Source organism: Nesoenas mayeri, assembly GCF_963082525.1.
Source record: "Nesoenas mayeri genome assembly, chromosome: 1".
Classification (NCBI taxonomy): Eukaryota; Metazoa; Chordata; class Aves; order Columbiformes; family Columbidae; genus Nesoenas; species Nesoenas mayeri.
Window position 1 is genome coordinate 112,138,414 of NC_137541.1, and position 19,592 is coordinate 112,158,005.

General features: G+C 35.8%; 1 protein-coding gene across 3 annotated transcripts in view; it reads left to right on the forward strand.

Moving 5' to 3' along the window:
* The window catches only part of GK (glycerol kinase), a gene marked incomplete at both ends in the record, with an annotated part of 33,258 nt that extends 17,727 nt beyond the window's left edge, over positions 1-15,531 (forward strand). For all 3 annotated transcript variants that reach the window (XM_080358928.1, XM_080358927.1, XM_080358929.1), the window contains 9 exons: positions 603-645; positions 1,325-1,405; positions 3,289-3,367; positions 5,221-5,317; positions 6,972-7,056; positions 10,876-10,996; positions 12,751-12,894; positions 13,811-13,891; positions 15,440-15,531. In XM_080358928.1, the coding sequence (XP_080215054.1) occupies positions 603-645; positions 1,325-1,405; positions 3,289-3,367; positions 5,221-5,317; positions 6,972-7,056; positions 10,876-10,996; positions 12,751-12,894; positions 13,811-13,891; positions 15,440-15,531 (823 nt within the window). The remainder of the gene's footprint in view (positions 1-602; positions 646-1,324; positions 1,406-3,288; positions 3,368-5,220; positions 5,318-6,971; positions 7,057-10,875; positions 10,997-12,750; positions 12,895-13,810; positions 13,892-15,439) is intronic.
* Between the last annotated feature and the right edge of the window lie 4,061 nt (positions 15,532-19,592).

Consider the following 19,592-nt stretch of genomic DNA (forward strand, 5'->3'; position numbering starts at 1 on the left):
TGAAGACTTTCTCAATACTATTTTAAGCTGTTAGTTTTCAAGGTAGAAAACTAGCAATTTCTTAGAATAATTTAGAGTGGATTCCCTTTACTGAACTGTGTCCTTATATATGTATGTACATATACATGTGATGTAGTCTTCAAATGAGAAATATGCCATTTTTAGAAATTTTTGAGCTGAATATGTTTAAAGAAAACCCTCTTCTTTGTGACATGAAGAAAAGTTTTTAAATTTTGCCCTTTAAAAGCATGAATTTTATATTGTGAAATATTTATTTTATAAAGTAGCTTTCATAATCAGCTTAAATTTAAGTAGGTAAACACTGCCACCAAAGAGGAATTCACACTTAGTTTTCAGCCATATCTGCTCCTTGATCAAGTATTACACAAAAAATAGCGAGAGAGAGGTGTGTGGCTAGATTTTTCAGCTGCAGGCTGCATTTAAATCAACTTTTTCAGGATTATTTTATCATTAGTTAATAGTAATATAACCTTCAAGGTGCAAAATGTGCTGTCTCGATTTTCCACAGGGGAGTCATGAACTGCATTAACAGTTTATCCTTTAAACATTCTCATTTTAACTTTCCTTTGCTTTCATGCCAGGTATGGAACAGGATGTTTCTTGCTGTGCAATACAGGTCAGAAGGTCAGTTGCATTTTTTAGTTGTTCACTCTTTTTTTATAATCTTTATTTAAGTTCTTGAGTACAATTCTGTATTAGCCTTTCTTAGCAACAGTTATATCACTAGAGATAAGGAAAAGTGCATGCTGAAATCTGAAAGAGTAGAAAGTAATAATGTGTTCAAGGTGTTTCAGTAAGACTGTTTCCTAGCTCCTTAGGTTTCCAAAAAGAACTTTTCATAGCACATTTCTTGCTCTTTCCTTGTATATGTTTTTTAACCTCACATAGAAGTGCTGAGTATTGTGTTACTGAACTACTTGCTTTTCTCTTTGTCTTGGCTATTTTATTTCTTCTCTTCATTTCCTCCCATAGTTTTCTTTGTAGTTAAAGTTGGGTAAATAATGCAAAGCTTTGGCTTGCTTCTCATTCACATCTCCTTCTAAAGAGCCCAAATTATTTGCTATAAGGAGGCTGGAAAGATGTGAGGCAGCTTGTGGAAATGAGAATTAACACCAGTGAACTGAAGGTTCTATCTTTGCTGTTTATTAAGAGTAACTGATAATTTACTTTGTTTAACTTCCCATATTTATTTTTTTTCTTAGTGAAGAGTTTGTCTTTTGTTTATTATCACTTGAATATTTGTATTTCAAGATTTTCTGTCTCTGTTCATGCTTTACCTTTTCTGTCCCCTTTCCCAATTTAGTCTGTGCTTTCTGAGCATGGTCTTCTAACCACAATAGCTTACAAACTGGGCAGAGACAAACCTGTTTGTTATGCACTAGAGGTAAGTCCAGTAATTTCTTGCTTCTTGTAGTGCTACATGTTCTTGTTTACTTCTGTTTACTAGTATCTTTATGTTCTCTTCAGTTGCATGGAGATCAAAGTAGCTTTGTGTTATAGCTTGCATGCCTCAAGGCTTATGTGTGGTTTAAGGCTTATGTGTGGTTTTGGTTATCCCTATTTCCAATCTATCTATATCACATAATCTAATAAAAATATTTATACATTGCATCATCTATATTTTCAGGGCATGCTGGCTAACACATTTTTTCTGTTACACAGTCTTCCAAATCTTTACTAAATGTTACAAATAAATAAAAAAATAAAAATGTTTATACTAAAATTTGTTTAAAAATAGGGGAAAAAGTACTAGTGTTTCAGTTATCCTCTCATGATAAAAGGCATGATTAAATGTCTTTGGTTTTTATTTCATTTTAATGGATTTTACTTCTAACTTTTTAAACTCTGAATAAAATTTCTGATACAAGAATCCTCTAACAATTGAGTTCTTTTTACATTCTAATACTTAAGTACCTACTTCCAGAATTCAATTCCTCGTTTCTCTACACAGCTCTGAGGGCATCCAAATTCTGTAGAAAAATTGAATTTTTACTATCACTTCAGAGTTCATTGTTCTAAAGCTGATTGTGAAGTGCAGATCAGCTGAGCACCTATTTGGCACCAAAGCTTCATCAAGATCAGAGGAATGATTATTCTTCCATCTGTGTTGCTTAGTGGGCTTGATCTAATAGTTATTCTCAAAACATACATACTGAGTTCTCTGCTGCCATCGAGCTTTTGTAGAGAGCCTATGTTTTCCATGTGAAACAGACAAAAGCAACACGCAATTTTCTTTGCTGGCAGAATAGTTTCTGGCTTACAGTACTTTACTAGGCCAGGCTCATTTCCTTTTCCATCCCTAAAGACAGTTAATCTTGCCTTTGTCATGTTCTGTCAAACTTTGTGGTTTTAATTTTGTGCAGATATGCAAGAGGTGATTTTTATTTCTGCATGCTGAAACACATGCATGTATACTTGCTTATTCCTCATCTCCAAGTCTTTAATGATACTGTTTAAAGAAATGACCTCAACAGAAAATATTAAGTGTTCCTTCTCCTGTATCCATGCTTGAAATATCTACAATCTGCTGGTTGAGAGGCAAGAGGAAGAGAGGCAGAAATGTGGATTCAGTCTTTTATCAAACTGATATCTTGTGAATGTAATAGCTAGCTGGTTAGAAAACATCCCCGTCCTTCTAGCAATGGCTTTGAATGAAAATATAATGCTGTTCCCATTTTACTTGAAGCTTAGTCTACTAGACTTGCGACTGTCTCATAGAGACGTCTATTTGGAACCATGCAATTCATCTATGGCATGATGGAGCCACTCAGCGCTGTTTGCTGAGGCAACAAAAAAATTTTGCTGGTAAATGCAAGTGCCTAAATTTTCTCTCTATCTGGGTATTTGTATTTAGACTCTAGACACAATCAGTCTTAGATTTTTAAATCAAAGCATAAAAATCTTCATTTGTCAGAAAAAGAAGGCTGAGGCTACCCAACCATATAACGGTATATTCAGGAGAATACCTAAATTAGACAAGAAGACTGCTTAGGAAATGTCATGGTAACTCCCCCAAATGGACAAAATCATGCAATATCTATCCTTTTCTACATGGACCCTGTGTAACAGGCTGCTATTTTTACATGGCAGTCTCCAGCTGCCAAGAAACATGTGGTTTGGTTGTGAGAATTCTTGGGAGTGCTTTAGGCTATGACTGTCAGCCTGCAATTGGAGGCCACAGCTACCACTCCTCTTCAGTCCCATGAAAAGGAACATGAAGCTACCAGTTATTGTCTCTTGATGTTGCAGTGATTTTGTTTCCTTCAGGGATCCGTTGCTATAGCTGGTGCTGTTGTTCGTTGGCTGAGGGACAATCTAGGTATCGTTCAGACTTCACAGGAAGTTGGTGAGTATTCACGATTTGGAGCTGTTCAGTTTCTTTAAGTTTTCTTTCCCAATGTCTTGATAACTCTAATGTTGAATGAAAGCTCAAAATATTCAAGTAAAGAGAAGCTGGATGATGTATATATTTTGCTGTGTTTGAACAATTTGATTTAGATCCATTAAATCACTGTTTATTGGTATGTATTTCATACAGAATACCAATACAGTCTTTGAAACCCTTTGCCAGCTTTGTTCTATTGCAACCTGTACTTTTTAGTAGTTTCCCTAGCAAGCAGATATTCAGGAAGATACTATACTTACAGCATATTTCCTGGTTTCGTACAGCATTGAATTTTCTGGAGCCAAGAGTATATTAGTCTCTATTACAGAAGTCGGAGCATGTTTGATCCTAAACATACATACTCATTCTTGTCATAAACGTGAGAACTTGAGTCCCTACATATGCAATGGTTTATGTAGAAAGCTTCATATCCATTGAGTACAAAGCTGCCTCTTAAATGAATTGTGGAGAATGGCAGTCTGTTTTGGCTAAGAATACAGTAATACTTTAGCATTTGGGTAGATTATCTTTTCTGCTTGAGCTGAACTGGAACAAGCACGTGTGTAACATTGTGAAAACCAGGAATCTATCAGACTCTGAAGAAGGAAAAAATGTAAGATGCTCGCAAGTGCGACAGTTTGACAATGACTGATATAATGAGATTTAGAATTTAAAAGCAATTTGTTACATATTTTAATTGATATCTTATTCAAGGGTGGAAAAAATTAGAATTCAAATTTTACATAAAACTGACAGAAAACAAAAAAAAAAATTAAAACATTGGTCTGTTTTTCCAAAAGAAAGCTTCACAGATTATAGAGAAGAATATAAACTACTGTCACATGCTGTTGAAATACTATAGCACCTGTTGGCTTTACAAGTTTGACTAGACCTTTAGAAGGTTTGAGCTTCAAGAACTTCAATCTTGTCAGAGTTTTAGAAGTCATATGTATGAGACTTCACCATCTCTTCATGGTTCCCTCAACACATCCTTCCTTCTTCCTTCTCCCTTCACTCCCTTTTTGAATTGAGTCTGTATGAAACTACCATTTTAAAGACTTTGAATAAGTTTTCCTACTTCTTTCCTCTACTGTTACGCTTCTCTGATCAACACAAACAGAAGTAATTTACAAAAGCAGAAAAAAATACTTTCTTGTTATAGGAAGGAGCTGCACATTAGCATTACTTCCTTTGTAGTTCTAGATGTTTTAATGTAATTTTAAAAATACAAATACTTTAATATTGAGGAGTTAGTTCAGTTATCCAAAGTTATTATCAGATATTAAGAAACTTCAGATTTCCTTGTAGGTGGCCTTGTGATTACATATGTAAGCTGAGAATTTAGAACTCTAAATCAATTTGAAATTAATGGGAATTTAGTTCTTAGCTCCCTTTGGTCTTGATCCAGTTTTACTTGCTTGCCTTGACTTAAATGCAAGTCAAGTGTGACCTCCTGGGCTGCTTTGAAGGTTGCATTCTTTACCCACAGGATGCCCTTTGAAAACCACACAGAATCTAGGTCAGAATATTGAGTAGACAATTTTAGTGTTTAGTTTTGAGTTTTCAGTTTACATTCCCACAACTCCCTCTGACCTGTCTGCCATTCATGCTGCTGCAAGTGGACAACTTGTTAATGAGGAGCAGAATGCTGAGTTAGTTGTATTGTCTAACTGTATGCGGCTTATTTTTGTGGCTATCATCTCACATACTCTGAATATTTTCCCTACTTAAATAATAATGCCTGTAAGTATCATATTTAAGTGCTGGTACATTTATGAAAAGCTAAGTGAAGACTGTTTGTGTGTGTGCCTTAGAAAAACTGGCTGCAGAAGCAGGGACTTCTTACGGCTGCTACTTTGTGCCAGCATTTTCAGGACTATATGCACCATACTGGGAACCCAGTGCAAGGGGGTAAGAATCTGACTAAACATTGCATTTACAGAGAGGTTTAATGTTTTTACAAATACTGCTGCTAGTCCTTCCAGGTATGTGAAATTGTTCTTTTTGTTCCTTTGACCTGTGTCGATATATCACTGTCAGCGGTATTTTCAAGTAACTACTGTGTTTTGGTTTTCTATTTACTCTGTTCAAAATAGCAGCTGCAACAGGGAGAAAAAGAAGGATTAGCTAGCTCAGCTACTCACCCTGCTCTCCCTCTCCCCTCCAAAACAAAAAAAAAGGGGGCGGAGGAGGGGGAAAACATTTGGTCTGGGTTGTGCATTTCAGGGGACAAGTACAAAATAGTTCTATCATCCTTGTTGCTAATGGTGCCAGCTATTTTCTTGGCACATTTCTGGTTCTGTAAGGATTTTCATCTCACTAAAGAGAAAGAGGAGGTCTGCATACCTGTGAGCTGCCAGGCAACAATAGTAGAAAGTGAAGATTTCAGAGTTGATGATGTTTTTGAGCGCTGTTGCCCATGGCTGCTGCATTCACTGTATCAAATGGTACAGGCTACTTAATTCCTCCCCACTTCTCCCTCTCCTTTCCCTTATGTCCAGCTTTCTTTCCAGTCTATTGAATACTCTTTTCTCCTTCCAGTCCCTTCCCTGGTTTTTAGGACTTAACTAGCTGTTCCTCATTAGAACTACTAGTTCAAACAGTGGCCTTCTATTTGTCTTTTCTGCTATTGTGCTTGCCTACCGTTGCTGGAATCACAACATGCCGTGGGAGTCACAGAAGCATAACGAATTTGAATACAAAATAACTTAAAAGAATATCTATCTCCCAAGGTTTTGAGTAGTTGCGTCTTTAGAATTTCAATGCCTTTTGTACGTAAGGAAGAAAAAAATCTTTGCTTTAGATGTTTTTCCAGTTTTTCAGATCACAGAGCTTAAGTTTTTCACTGTTAAAAGCTGATCCTTGGAGTGGCAACAACTAAAAATGTCCTTTAAATATCTTTGAACTTGCACGTATCCAACACCAAATGTAGCAGCATTTCCGTGTAGTACAATACTGTTCCTCAGATGTTTAAATAGAATAAAAGGATGATTATTTAGCTCTGCAGTTCAGTGTACATTGGCAGAATTCAGCTTACTCATGGTTAGATGTAGCATAATTTCCATATCCAAAAATCTTTGAAGATGCAGAAGCAACTAATGATCAGAATAGATCTGAAAACAATGTTAAGCATTTAGAGCGCAGCACTGACCCCACTGGACTTTTCCTTAAGAACTGAAAGCACTAGAGAACTTATTAAGATTTTAGTCATAGGTAATATAATTTTTTAAAGAAAAATCAGCCTTGATCATACATTTCCTTTTCTTAAAGGAAAACCAGAATCTGTGTGTGTGCTTGTGTGTGTATGGGCGAATATATACCCATATGCATGCAGATTGGCAAGCAGTTTTAATTTCTAGCAATTGTATTGGATGGACATTGAAAGCATATTTGTCAGGAAAACAGGGATTAGAGAGTTTAAAAAGAAAAAAGCTTTTTAATATTAAAAAGCAGTCGTCACACAATGGAACTGGTTGAGCTTTGAATTAGAAGGCCTATGTCTGAAGTAATGATGTATGGTAAAGAAGTATGTCCTAACTGTTTTTTGTTTGTTTGTTTTTAACAGTATTATCTGTGGCCTTACTCAATTTACAAATAAAAACCACATTGCCTTTGCTGCACTGGAAGCAGTGTGCTTTCAAACACGAGAGGTAAGGACAAATTTGATCCTAAATTCATTGCAAATTAGGGTGATAACAGGGACTCTTCAGGAAGATTAATCATATGCTTTTTATTATACTTTGATGCTATTCTTTATGTGGTGCTAATGTTGAAAAACTGTTTCTGTGGGCCTAGCTACAATGATGAGGTTGGGTGGTACATTATTTTGGGGTGGCAATGCTGGTTTTTATCAGCACTTAGGATAAAGTGAATGTATTTTGTGAATATTTTGAGAGGCAGAATGTAGAAACATTAAACATTAAACAAGGCCTGTTCTGTAACTAAAAAGTTGTGTTAGCATAGGAGATTACATTTTATATTGTCTGCTGTGACAGAGATGGCTTATGTTGCTTCCAGTACACGAGAACAAAAATAAGTTTAAGCAAGACAGGAGCAAACATACCAAGGGAAATCTGGACTCACCTCCTGCCTGTTACATCTTGGATTGCCTTCGCTGCATTCTACAACAGCAAACCTGAATTCTCACAGAAGAAATGAATCCTCCAGTCAAATCAAAGGGGTTGATATCAGTATGTTCTGAGTGTTAGAACCTTTGTATCACCATCTATTACCAATTTACACTCCCTGTGTTCCATACAAATACAGGAGAAAATGAAATCCCTAGACACCAAAGGGTAACAGTCAAACCTTGATTTGATTGCATGCTTTTAAACTGTAGCTATTTAAAGATACTGAGTTTTAAAATAACACTCAGGTAAAACTGTGTGAGAGGACGAAAGCAACTTGCTGTTTCATTAGTAACATAGAATAGAGTAAAAAGTACTCATCTAGAAAAAGACAGGCAGAAATTTCACCCAGATGTCTGCTTTTGAAGCTGTGCTAAGCAGCCTCTGAGTCCTCAGAAAGTCTTGAAAGAGATTGGAAGCTTCTGGTACTAGAAGTCTGGGTAAAGTCACAGGGAACTGAACTGATAGTTTAGTTTGTTGTGTGATCCTCTCTTTCCTTGTGCCTCCTCCCATCCATTCCTTTTCATGTGTCAGCTCAATTAACTTTCCAGCAGGAAATTATCCCTCATTTTGCTGGGCAATTTTTCTGCTGGATTAATGACCTCAGCTACCTCATAGAGGAGTGTAGCAAATACCAGAACAAGAGATAGGGTGTGTGGCTGGGAGTAGGAGGGAAAGGAATAAAGCTCTCAGATTGAGTGAGGGTGAAGTTAACTGAAAAGATTTAATACTTCCTCATACTTTAGCCAATGTGCTATTATCACAATGACAGGAGTGCCTAATCAGGTCTGTGGACACGCTTAAATTAATAAAGTCCTAGCGACATTTTTCAAAGACACGTTGTTAGTCTTGTCAGAAATTAAGTTCTTTTGTTTTAATTCCAGTTAAAATGAAAATCTTTTGTATCCTTCAGGAAAACCTTCACATTTCATCTTAATTGGAGTTTTTCCTGTTTTATTGTGCCATCCAATCCTTCAAAGTCTCTGTTCCTTGTTATCCAAAAAGCTCCTTCCTTGTGCAGACAGATGACACTTATTTTTTATTCCAGAAGGCATTATGGGAAAAATAAGCAATTTTTCAGTTCTAGGAGCTGTACAGTGCTGTCATTAGATGAAACTTACATGCTTAAATACCTTGTTCTTCATCCTACCTCAGTACAATAGGGATAGCAGCATCATGATCATGATTTGTTTTATTCCTTCATCCCTTCTGGATTTCTAGCATTCTTTTCTTTGTTTTAGTCTCTACTGAATGCATAGTATGATACAACACACTCTTACATGGCGGTAAACAAAGCCAGAGCCTCCAGCAGTGTCTGTATGTAAAGCTGAGATTATGAGGCACTGCTGAAATTCTGAATCTTAAAAAAGACAGATGGAATCAGCACAGACAAATGTAAAATGATACAAGTGAAAGAAATAAGTGGTGGAGAACAGTACTAGCTTAGTAGTATCAGCAAACTTTGCTGCTATGCTATGAGTCCTCTTTTCCAGGTTATTTCTGATGCGTTGAACAGTGCAGACCTATGGACAGATGCTGCCACCATGAAAACTGGCCTTTTACCTTCTAATTTGTAACCGTTATTTATCCTTTGGTAGTTCTTTTAGTTCCTTTGACGATTTTCTGATAAGGAACCTGGCTGACATACTTCCTGGGAATGGGTAGAATCTACTGGACAATTCATCTCTGTATAGTTTTTACTGCCTTACAAACCTATACATTTTTTCGTTCTTTTTTAAAAAACGTGTTGACTTTTCCCAGTAAGGATTGCATAACTGGGTACTTTGTGAACTACAGAGCAACACAGAATGCATTGTAGTTTTGGTCTTTTTTGTGGTCTATCTTGCTTAAGCATTTAAAGCTGAGAAAAGCACACCTCTTTTTTATTCAAATAAATAGAAAAATTTCAAATAGAAAATCATTCTCCACTACTTAATGCCTAACTTTGTCAACAAAAATTCTGCTCTAATGTTAAAAAATGTAAATGAGGTATGTAATTGGTTGCTTTTACAAAACCCTAGAAAACCTACTGTTCTGCATTTAATAGGTGCTTGTAGAATAATGCTGTGGTGTTACCAGTAGCTAAGGTTTAAGGCAAATCTTACATTTTTAGGAAACAGAATCACAGAATGGTTGGGATTGGAAAAAACCTCTGGAGATCATCTTGTCCAACCCACCTGCTAAAGCAGGTTCACCTAGAGTAGATTGCACAGGAATGTGTCCAGGCAGGTTTTGAATGTCTCCAGAGAAGGAGACTCCACAACCTCTCTGGGCAGCCTGTTCCAGTGCTCTGGCACCTCAAAGTAAAGAAGTTTCTCCTCATGTTTAGATGGAACCTCCTGTGCTTCAGTCTGTGCCCATTGCCCCTCATCCTATTGTTGGGCACCTCTGAAAGGAGTCTGGTCCCATCCTCTTGATACCCACTCCTGAGATATTTATAAACATTGATGAGTTCCCCTCTCAGCCTTCTCTTCTGCAGGCTGAAAAGACTCGCAATCTTTTTTCATAAGAAAGATACTTCAGACCCCTAAAATGCATACTGATGGGTATCAGTGAATTAAATACTCTGCTCTTAGTTAATTATCCCTTGCAAACACTTGAACAGTTTTCTTTAATTTTTATCCCTCCACTCTGCTCAAAAGAAGGTAGCATAATTTTACAAAAAATTACACTAAGTTGATTTTTCCAGTCTATCTCATGTAATGTAAAATTTTCAACAACTAATTGAAAATATTTCAAGAGGCTGCTCTTTCCAAACAGTTCGATGTTCAGCAGTTCCCGTTGAAGTGTCTTCCAGATTGCCAGTTCAAAAATTTAAATTTTTCAAGTCTTTAATGCATCAAATTGGAGAAAGTGTCTAGACAAACTGTAGTCAGCTAAAGGCCTCCACTTAGTGTTATTTCTTCCTTTGTTTGCTTTGATAAATGTTGTAGTTGTCATCAGCTTTTCTTCAAAATTCTTCCTCTCAGACCAAATAAGCAACACATTGGCTAGATATAGAGCATCAAAGGAGAAACATCTCCTGCACTACCATTTCTGTAATAAATAGAATGCATTTGCTATATGTTAAACAAAAATGTACTGCCACTGCTTCTATTTTGCCCTCTTGATATATAGGGAAGGGCAATTACCTACTTAATACACTTCAGCAATTGCTGAATTATTATTTATTTTTAATTTATTATTAATAATTTTATTCCTTATTTATTCATTCTTTATTATTATCTTATTAATAATTATTTTTTGTTATAACAATTTGTTATTTATAGTAGTATTTTACACTGAGAGTGTATAGTTGATTTCTCTACAATGAAATCATAACATATATTGCTCTTACTTAAGATTTTAGATGCCATGAACAAGGACTGCGGGATACCACTACATCAGTTACAAGTAGATGGAGGAATGACCAATAACAAGCTCCTCATGCAACTCCAATCAGACATTCTCTGTATTCCAGTAGGTAAGATGAAATTACAACTCTGAATTTCTTTTTAAAACTGAAAACAACATTGGTTTTTAATGACTAATGAGGGTAAATTGTTTGTTTTGCTGGTCTTTTGCTACTGTTTGAGAATGTTGGAGTTGTTTTCAGGAAAAAGTTTTTAGATCTTGCATCCAGTTTTGAGATTCACTTTCATAGAGAATCACTGACTTCTTTCTTGTGTTGAGATACGACAGTACTGTGATGATATTGAACTTCAAAATTTTTATATAAATTACTAAACATCTATCAATTTTAAAATTAGTTAAACTAGTGCCCTCCTGCAACATATTGTCCCTGAGAATCTTACTCAGAGAAAAATCAGAACTTTGCACTTCCACTCCTCATGTTTTGTTCTTGCATTTCAACAAACAGCAAATACCCTTTTTTTCTGTTCTCTTTGCCTGCACAAAACTTTGATTTCATTTACAATGTAAAAGAAGACCCACAGAACACATTGTCCATTTTGTTTCCTCCCACAGCAGCAACAAAGAAAGGAATAGAGTTTACAATAAAAGTGGGGATCTTGCAAACAGTTTTCTTTGCATGCGTAAGATAAAATACAAACTCAAATGGGGTCGTTCCTCTCTGAGGCACATGAAAGTTTCCAATACCATTATTCTGATCTAACATCAACATGACCATTTTAGAAATGAACATGTAACATTTCTTTCACAGAAGCCCCCTAGAATAATAGAAAAGGGCTTTTAGTTTTTGAAGGATGTATTTCAGTACACTAAAGTTCTTTAAAGACTTTACTTGAAACCTGGAACATTTTAGCATCAGAGAAAAGGGTGCATCTTTCTGAAGACATGTTTTAACACCTGTAGCAGATCCCAAATTGCTGAGTATTGTAAGCCATACAGTAGCATTCTTAATGATGCGGTGTGTCACTGATTAACATAAAGATATTATATATCTTCATCTATACTGATAATTTTCTGCATAAATGTAATAATCTTGCATAATATGCAGCTTCTAGAAAATCATTTAGAAAAACATCATATTGTCTCTTACGCATAAATGTGAGACACTTCAGTGGAAAGTATTTGACTCTAGAGGTATTATATCTTGCCTTAAATAATACATAATACACAGGGCTCATACTAGCAGTGCAGATGCGTAGTTAGCAGATGAAAGGACTTGATTGGTAAAATCAGATTTTAAAGGATTCCCTAGCTGAAGCAGGGAAGCAGGCAGTTCTAGAGTTAATAGAACAGATGACCATGAGATGGCCCTCTATAGTATCTTGGAAGGCAAGCAAGCTGATAAGTACAGGTGTGTAGCCTCTTTTAAGATGCCTTTTCTAAATGCTTTCAATAACGCAATATCCAGAGCATGGGAACAAGACTGATAACTTAGCCAGTTATTACTTTTTTGAGAAGGGAGAAGGCAAAAAAGTGGTATATCATGAACAGGAGTACTCTAAGGAAACTGATGGTTGAGGTCAGCAGCCTTGTACATGGCATGAAAATGGGCAATTGTATGATTCAGTCTTGAAGGAAGTAGTGATCTGAGATATTTCAAAAACTTGGATGACTCATAGGTGAAGTTAGCCTCATAACCATGTGAATGGCAATAAAATGAGATTTGCAGTTGGTAAACTTAAAGGAAGCATATAGCAGTTGTAGAAAATATATATTATTCTAGATAGATATGTGAATCTTTAGTTCTGATGTAATCAAGGTGACTTTCATTAAAATCATCCCAACCTTCTCTGTGATTTACTTCAGTAAAGCCATCAATGCCTGAAACAACAGCTCTAGGAGCTGCTATGGCAGCAGGAGCTGCAGAAGGAGTTGGAGTTTGGAGTCTGAATCCTGGAGATTTGACAGCAGTGACATGTGAAAGATTTGAACCACAGATCAACCCAGAGGGTAAAACCCTTTCATGTTATCTAAGAAGTTGCAAAATCAATACTTTATGTCCACAGATAAGGTTTTTTCTTTGTTGAGGTCTAATATACTGATCTAAAAAACAGCTACATACATGAATATCTTCACAAATGTTGAAGATCAGATTTATAGTGTTTGGTTTAGAGAAAAGTGCATTTCACTTGCTATATTGTCCATTTATTGACTAGTAAGATTGGAAAATGATTAAAACAACATAATTCTACAGGGGAATGTGTTGTTTGGGGTTTTTTCCTTCTTTTTGAAATAAGCTTTGTACTGAGCATTGCAGTTAGTAGCTATTTATTTATAGCAAGTAAAATTAAAGAAATCTTGGAAGGTTTTTACTGAGAAAGATGTCTTCTAAAATTCCTGTGCAGTTGTGAGTTTTCACAGATGTAGAAAGGACAGACTGTTTTGATGAGACTTTTCTTATGTGCTCCTAGGGATGGGAAGGATGGTCTTGACATATTTCATCCATATACGAAACAATGAATTTTTGTCTTTTCAATGATTTCTTAGTTTTTGGTACAGAATTTTGTCTTACCATTTTGATTACAATTACTGCTATAATCCCTACTTAAGACAGAATTTTCAGCACTGAAAGGCTTCTGCGTGAATAACAATTGCTTCATTTTGTCCTACTTGTAAATCTTCTTATTGGCATACATGCATAAAATTGGTTTTAAGGCTTATTTCTCCTTACTATACGTAACTGTAGGGTTTGGGGTTGGTTTCATTTGGGTTTTGTATTCAAAACAGCTTTTTATAATACTTGTTCTGTGCAGACAAACTATACTGTGCAAAAAAGTGGAAAGCTAATATTGTAGTCTCTGCTTTTTAAATACTTTTTCTCGTATGCATTGATAAGCTTTTCTGTTTGCTGATTTCTCAATTTCAGAAAGTGAATCTCGCTACGCCAGATGGAAGAAAGCTGTGATGAGATCTATGGACTGGGAGACATCTGAAGCTCCGTCAAATGGTAAACCAGAAATTAATGCAAGTCAATTATTATTAATTAGCCAGTTAGCCTAGGTAGTTAATCTTGAGTTTCATGACCTTTTCTGTTCATAGCATCTCTGGACTATTCCAATGATTTTGAAATTGTTACTTAAAACCACTATGGAAACAAAGCAGGAAGATGGATAGATGGACAGACAGACAGGTCTTCCTTTTGAAACGAATGCACAAGCAATATCTTGTAGGGCTCTAAAAACAGAGGACATGAAATCACAACTAAGGGCAGGTTTTGCAGAATAGCATTGGTTTAAAATCTTACCGAGTAGAAGAAAAACAGCACAATTCTAAGACAGTGGAGGGATTTAATAAACTTTCTTCTTATACTATAACCTCACGTTGCAAAGAAGAAAAGTTTCATCCTGTGTTTTTTCTTGCTATAGCTTGCCTTTATTATTTGCTGTATAGGAAGGAGGGATTGATAGCCACATCAAAACCTGTTTGACCCATGAGGACTAAGAGCAAGAAGTTACAAAGTGAAAAATTGCATAAACACACACAGAGAGTATACAAACACTTTTGAGGGACAGAACAAACTTTTTCTTTCAAAATAGAGGGCTTTTTCATCTGTCAGATGTGGATTACATAAAACTGCAGTCTTCTCTGATCTGTAATTTGAATTTATATTTCAGCACTATTTCAGGGTAGGTTTTTTAATCCTGGGTCATCCTACAACACATCATTTATGGGCTTTGTCTTAATTTCACTTTCTTTTGGCTGGAAAAACTGTTAGAATGAAAAGTATTAAGTAAAGAATCCTCAAAATGTAATCTACCCCCACAATCCACAGTTGAAGCCCTCAAGTGGCATGAAGTCTCTTCCTTTATTCTTAAAAGCTAAAGCTAAAATTTTCCTTTTGCCATCTTATGTGTTTGTTTAAGTGTTTTATTTAACACCGTGGTTATACAAAGAATTCTGTCAAGGCTATTTGGAAGGGAAGTAGGTTACTTCGAATAAATAACAAGATTCACTTCAGTGTTGTCCATTATCATTTAGTAGCCTTACATCTGAACTCTTTGTTATGTATGCTAAAATTCCAAATCCTTGATGCATGTCTTACTTGATACCATTATTTCATTTTGAAAGATAGAAAATTCTACCTTGCAGAAAACTAAAACTCTGTCTTATTCTTCAGCTCATATGAAAAGGGATATGCTTATCAAAACTTACCCTCAGTGATTATCTTGTTTAACGCTGGGGGGAGGGAAATGTTACTTTCCTTAGTTCATGCTTTGAAACTCTGTCTTCTGCCTGCTAGGAATATTTAAGATTGAAGAATACTAGAACTGGGCTTAACCTAGATAACAGTGGAATTTGGATTTGAACTCTTATTTGAGAGCCTGTTTGAATTATTGTGGGGGTTATAGATGATCTTTTTCATTTTTTCTGCAAATGTCATTACATTTGTTACTTTTTGCTGTTCGTATGATTTTTAACACATATATTGTAATTTATATATATATCTCTCTTTTGATTTGCTTGACTGGAAACACCCTCCCCTGGATGACAGCAGTTGACCCTAGTATCTTCTGTAGTCTGCCTTTGGGTTTTTTTATTATGAGTAGCGTGATAATGTTAATCGGAGCAAAGTACGTCTCAGGTTAGTTATTGTTTGAACTAGATCACTTTAAAAGCTGTCTACACTGGTTTAAGTGTTGGGGTTTTTTGTATTCCATCTGTTTATTTTTAGCAAAAATGTCTGATGCTTTTTGTTGTTCATGCACACGAGTGTTCCAGGGTGTGAATTAGACATACGGTACCTAGGGGAACCAGGTGAATGCCATCTTCAATTCATCCTCATGTGCCATGAAATTCATAGTTGTTAGATGCACATGAAACTTTGAATTCTCCTTTCCCTATATCTGGCTACACAGACTGTACACAGTTTACCAAAAGGGTATATAGGTTGGAGCAGCCCAGCAGAGTTTTGCATTGCCTGCATTACTGTGTGTATTGCAGTTAGAATAAGGTTCCATCCTTTATTCTCTATTTCTTCTCATAATGTTCAAAATTATTTTGAGGATCTTGTTAAAAAAAAAGAAGACTTTTCTTCTGTCCCTGAAAGGCTTCATGCATCCTTTTAGTTTTTCTGGTCCCCTTGGAACTGTTGTATTGTTAGAAATCTTGATCAACTAAATCTATAGAATATTCTCTTGTACTTTACTCTTGATGGATAACTGAATTCATTTTGTGTAAAGAGACCCTGAAAGGCCTCTCTGCAAAACTGGGGAAAGGGACTGTGTGCATATGCAATGAAGATGCATCTTCAACCTATTAATATATGTTTTATTTGAAAATAAAGTTCTTAACGTGGATGATGGTGTTAGTTGCTTATGCCAGGAGTAAGACATTTCATTAAGATATTCTTATGGTAAGAAAAAGATCATATGGTGATGTCATTTGTTCTTTCTTGTAGTGTTTCGTAATTTCATTCCAAATAAAATATTTTACAGTATAGCCATTGTTACCACTTAGTAAGCTTTTGGGGGGTGCTTGTTTAGTTTTCTTTCTTTGGTTTTGGTGGGCTGAGTGGGAGGTGTTAATTAAACAGACAATTGAGGACTCTAGCATGCTCCTGGGATTATGTGTTTTTATTTTGTTTCTACTCATTCGGCCTGAATTAACTATTCAATTGTAATTTTTCTTGCATGGAAGAGACTGTCTGAGCTTGTAGGAGAACTACATTCAAACTAAACAAATGCTAGGCAAAAATCAAACTGAACAAATGGATTGACATTAATTTACTAATTCTGGAATGTATCTGTGAATGAAAACAATCTTGATTGTGAAGAACAAAATAAAACCAGCTGTGATTAAGTGGGTAAATTTTTAACAAGCTGAACTAAGCAACTCGAATATTAATTCCAGGTCAGGTTCTTCACCACATGGAGGATACCTAAAATAATATGAAGAACAATGTTAAGTGGGCAGATAAGCAATTTAAATTCTGGGTATATTGCTTTTTAAAACTAACTAATCAGTAACCTGCATATAAATATCTAAACCTGCACTGCTGGAACTCATTAAAAAAAAATCTTTTTCTCCCTTCCCTAAGCTTGTCAGTGCCTTTCTAACCCACAAGTGGGAAACATTCATCCCATCACTCTGGCCTTCAGGACCCATTTTTACCCTTGTTTTCAAATTATTCTCTCTATATAGTTACAATATATACCAATATAGGAACTTTATATACCAAGATGTTGGTGTATTATTTACATGTTAAGCTTGGGGACAGGAGAAGTTGCAAGAAATTTCCGGCTTTTATTTGTCTTGAAAATGATGATCTCTAAACAGGAATAGCATCAGCGATGATATGTACAGGTTGTAGTTTTGCTCAGCTGTGTGTTAGGGTAGAACATGATATACAGAATTTGTGCTGCTGATTGGAGCAGGGCTGCTTCCCCCTTAGACATTTCCTCTGGTAAATATTCTCTGCTTTTAAAAGCTGGAACCAGCTGACCAGACTTTCTTTCTAATTCAGTACAGGAACTCCATTAATTAATTTGTTATATTTTACCTTTTAATAAAACACTGGAACTGGAATGCAGTCATCAGTATTGTAGGTTTGAGGATTGAATCTACTGAGGATTGAATTCATTCTTCATGTGCTGAAACAGCAGTAAGTCTTGCATGTCAACAGCACTGTTGTTGAACATGTCTCTGTAAGGCAGGGCCATGATTTTACAGCTACTGAAATGCGAAGGAAAAATCTGCTGTGGCAGAATGGAGAACACTAATGTGGCAAAAACCCTTTTACAGAACTGCTAGACTAACTGCCTTTTCATGCAGCACCTGATGACTGCATATGAAGTACAATACTGTATTGCATTATATCATTTCATAATTTCATCAAAATCAGATCATTACTTGTACCTTATTCTATGATCCTCATTCTTCTTCTCTCCCAGGGGAGAAAGGGCTTGTATTTTGTTTTATGTCACTATTAAGTTGTGTGTAGCGACTGGAGTTGTTATGCTAAGATTCTTTTAAGTTTTCACAGTAGTTTTGGAAGTGGACATCTGAGAGGTTTCAACATATTCTGCAGCTGTATTTCTTTAGGGGGTGGAAGTTAGCCGAAAGTGATATTATATTTTATTAGACTGAAATTTAAAGACATGCCTTTGCATGCTTAAACTGGCACCTCTCAAGTGAGGTGTAAATGGGGATTGACTATATATGGGATCTTACGTGACATAAATTCTTTTACTTTATTCTCACAGAAGAAGGCATCAGTACTGATAGTAAAACTATATTCTTCCTGCTTAAATATGCTTTGTGGTTTTTTTAAGATTCTCTTTTTCCTTTTTAGTTTCTTGTGTTGTGATAGATAGTGCCAGATTGCATACTAATTTAGGTATAAGGATCACTATGCAGTTCTGCAAGTTAGTTGCAATAATGTTTCCCAAATTTGTGAAAGCTGAGCTCATATTCAGAAAAAAAAAAAAAAAAAAAAAGCTTAGAGTACCTTCCTTCGATTCTTCTACTTGTTAAAATTTACCCATCTTTCTCTCCTGCACATCCCACACACTTAAGTGCTGGTTTATCTGATGTCACAAGATACACCTAATTTATAATCCCATTAACTGAAAACAAAAGATGGTTATACTGAATTCCTCTTACATAATAGCTCAGCTGTATTATAGAGTGTTATTAATGTTTTAGAGTAAATTCTATATTACTAACACATGTTTTTTTCTTATTTAAGGTACTGGTAAATGAAACTACTTAGTGGACTGTCCAGATGCAGCTGATTTTTTTTCTTTTGTTTTTTTTTTTTTCTGAAGAGGTTCCACCACCAATGTGATTGTACTATTTGTGTGACTAAATTCGTTCATGAATCCATCTGTTCCCAGTCCCTGTGTAACCTCCCAGTGGTACTCTGAAACTTAAGTCCTCATCCCTTCATTAGTCTGCTCCTTTCCCCATCAACTCCAACTGCACTAGAGGTCTTTGCATGGACTTTCTCACATCATCCTCTAAAATTTCACAAGCCCTAGTTTTGTGTGAGAAAGCTGGTATATCAAAACCCTGCACCTTCTGAAGTAATATCAGATGTTTAGCTCCCCTTTTCAGGGCTTTGGTACTTTATACAACACACTGCAGAAAGTTAACAATGCACTATAGAACTTTGTAAACATCTTACAATTCTTCCAGCTGCTGTGAATTACCTTTCATATGTTTATGGTTGCCAAAGATGTTTTATTGTAGTTGCTGCTGATCTGAAACACCTTCAATGGTACAAACCTTTTAAACACTATTTCAAAATGTATTACCAGTAGCACACATCGCCACTGGTTTGGCAATGAAGAGGTTGCTGGTATGGTCCACAGGGTACTGTCGAAATGATCAGTTACAAAGTTTAAAAGTTTGGTTTGCCTTCTGGCATTTGTGTTCAGTTTTTCAGGACTAAGTCCTGTAGCTGTTTCTTTAAAGAAATGGGACTAAATAGATGTGTTTGTTAAGGCCATGTTTCATGTTCTTGTGCTATTCTACTGGGTTGAAAAGATAAATTTGATACAGGACTGCTGACAGGTCCTCAGCAACCGATAACTCTTAAAACTACTCTGTACAATGCACTTTTCTTCAGCAATACCACATATATTCTGACATCCTGCTTAAGAATATTTTAGTGATATTTGTTAAACTTCTGAAAGTTGAAGCTAACT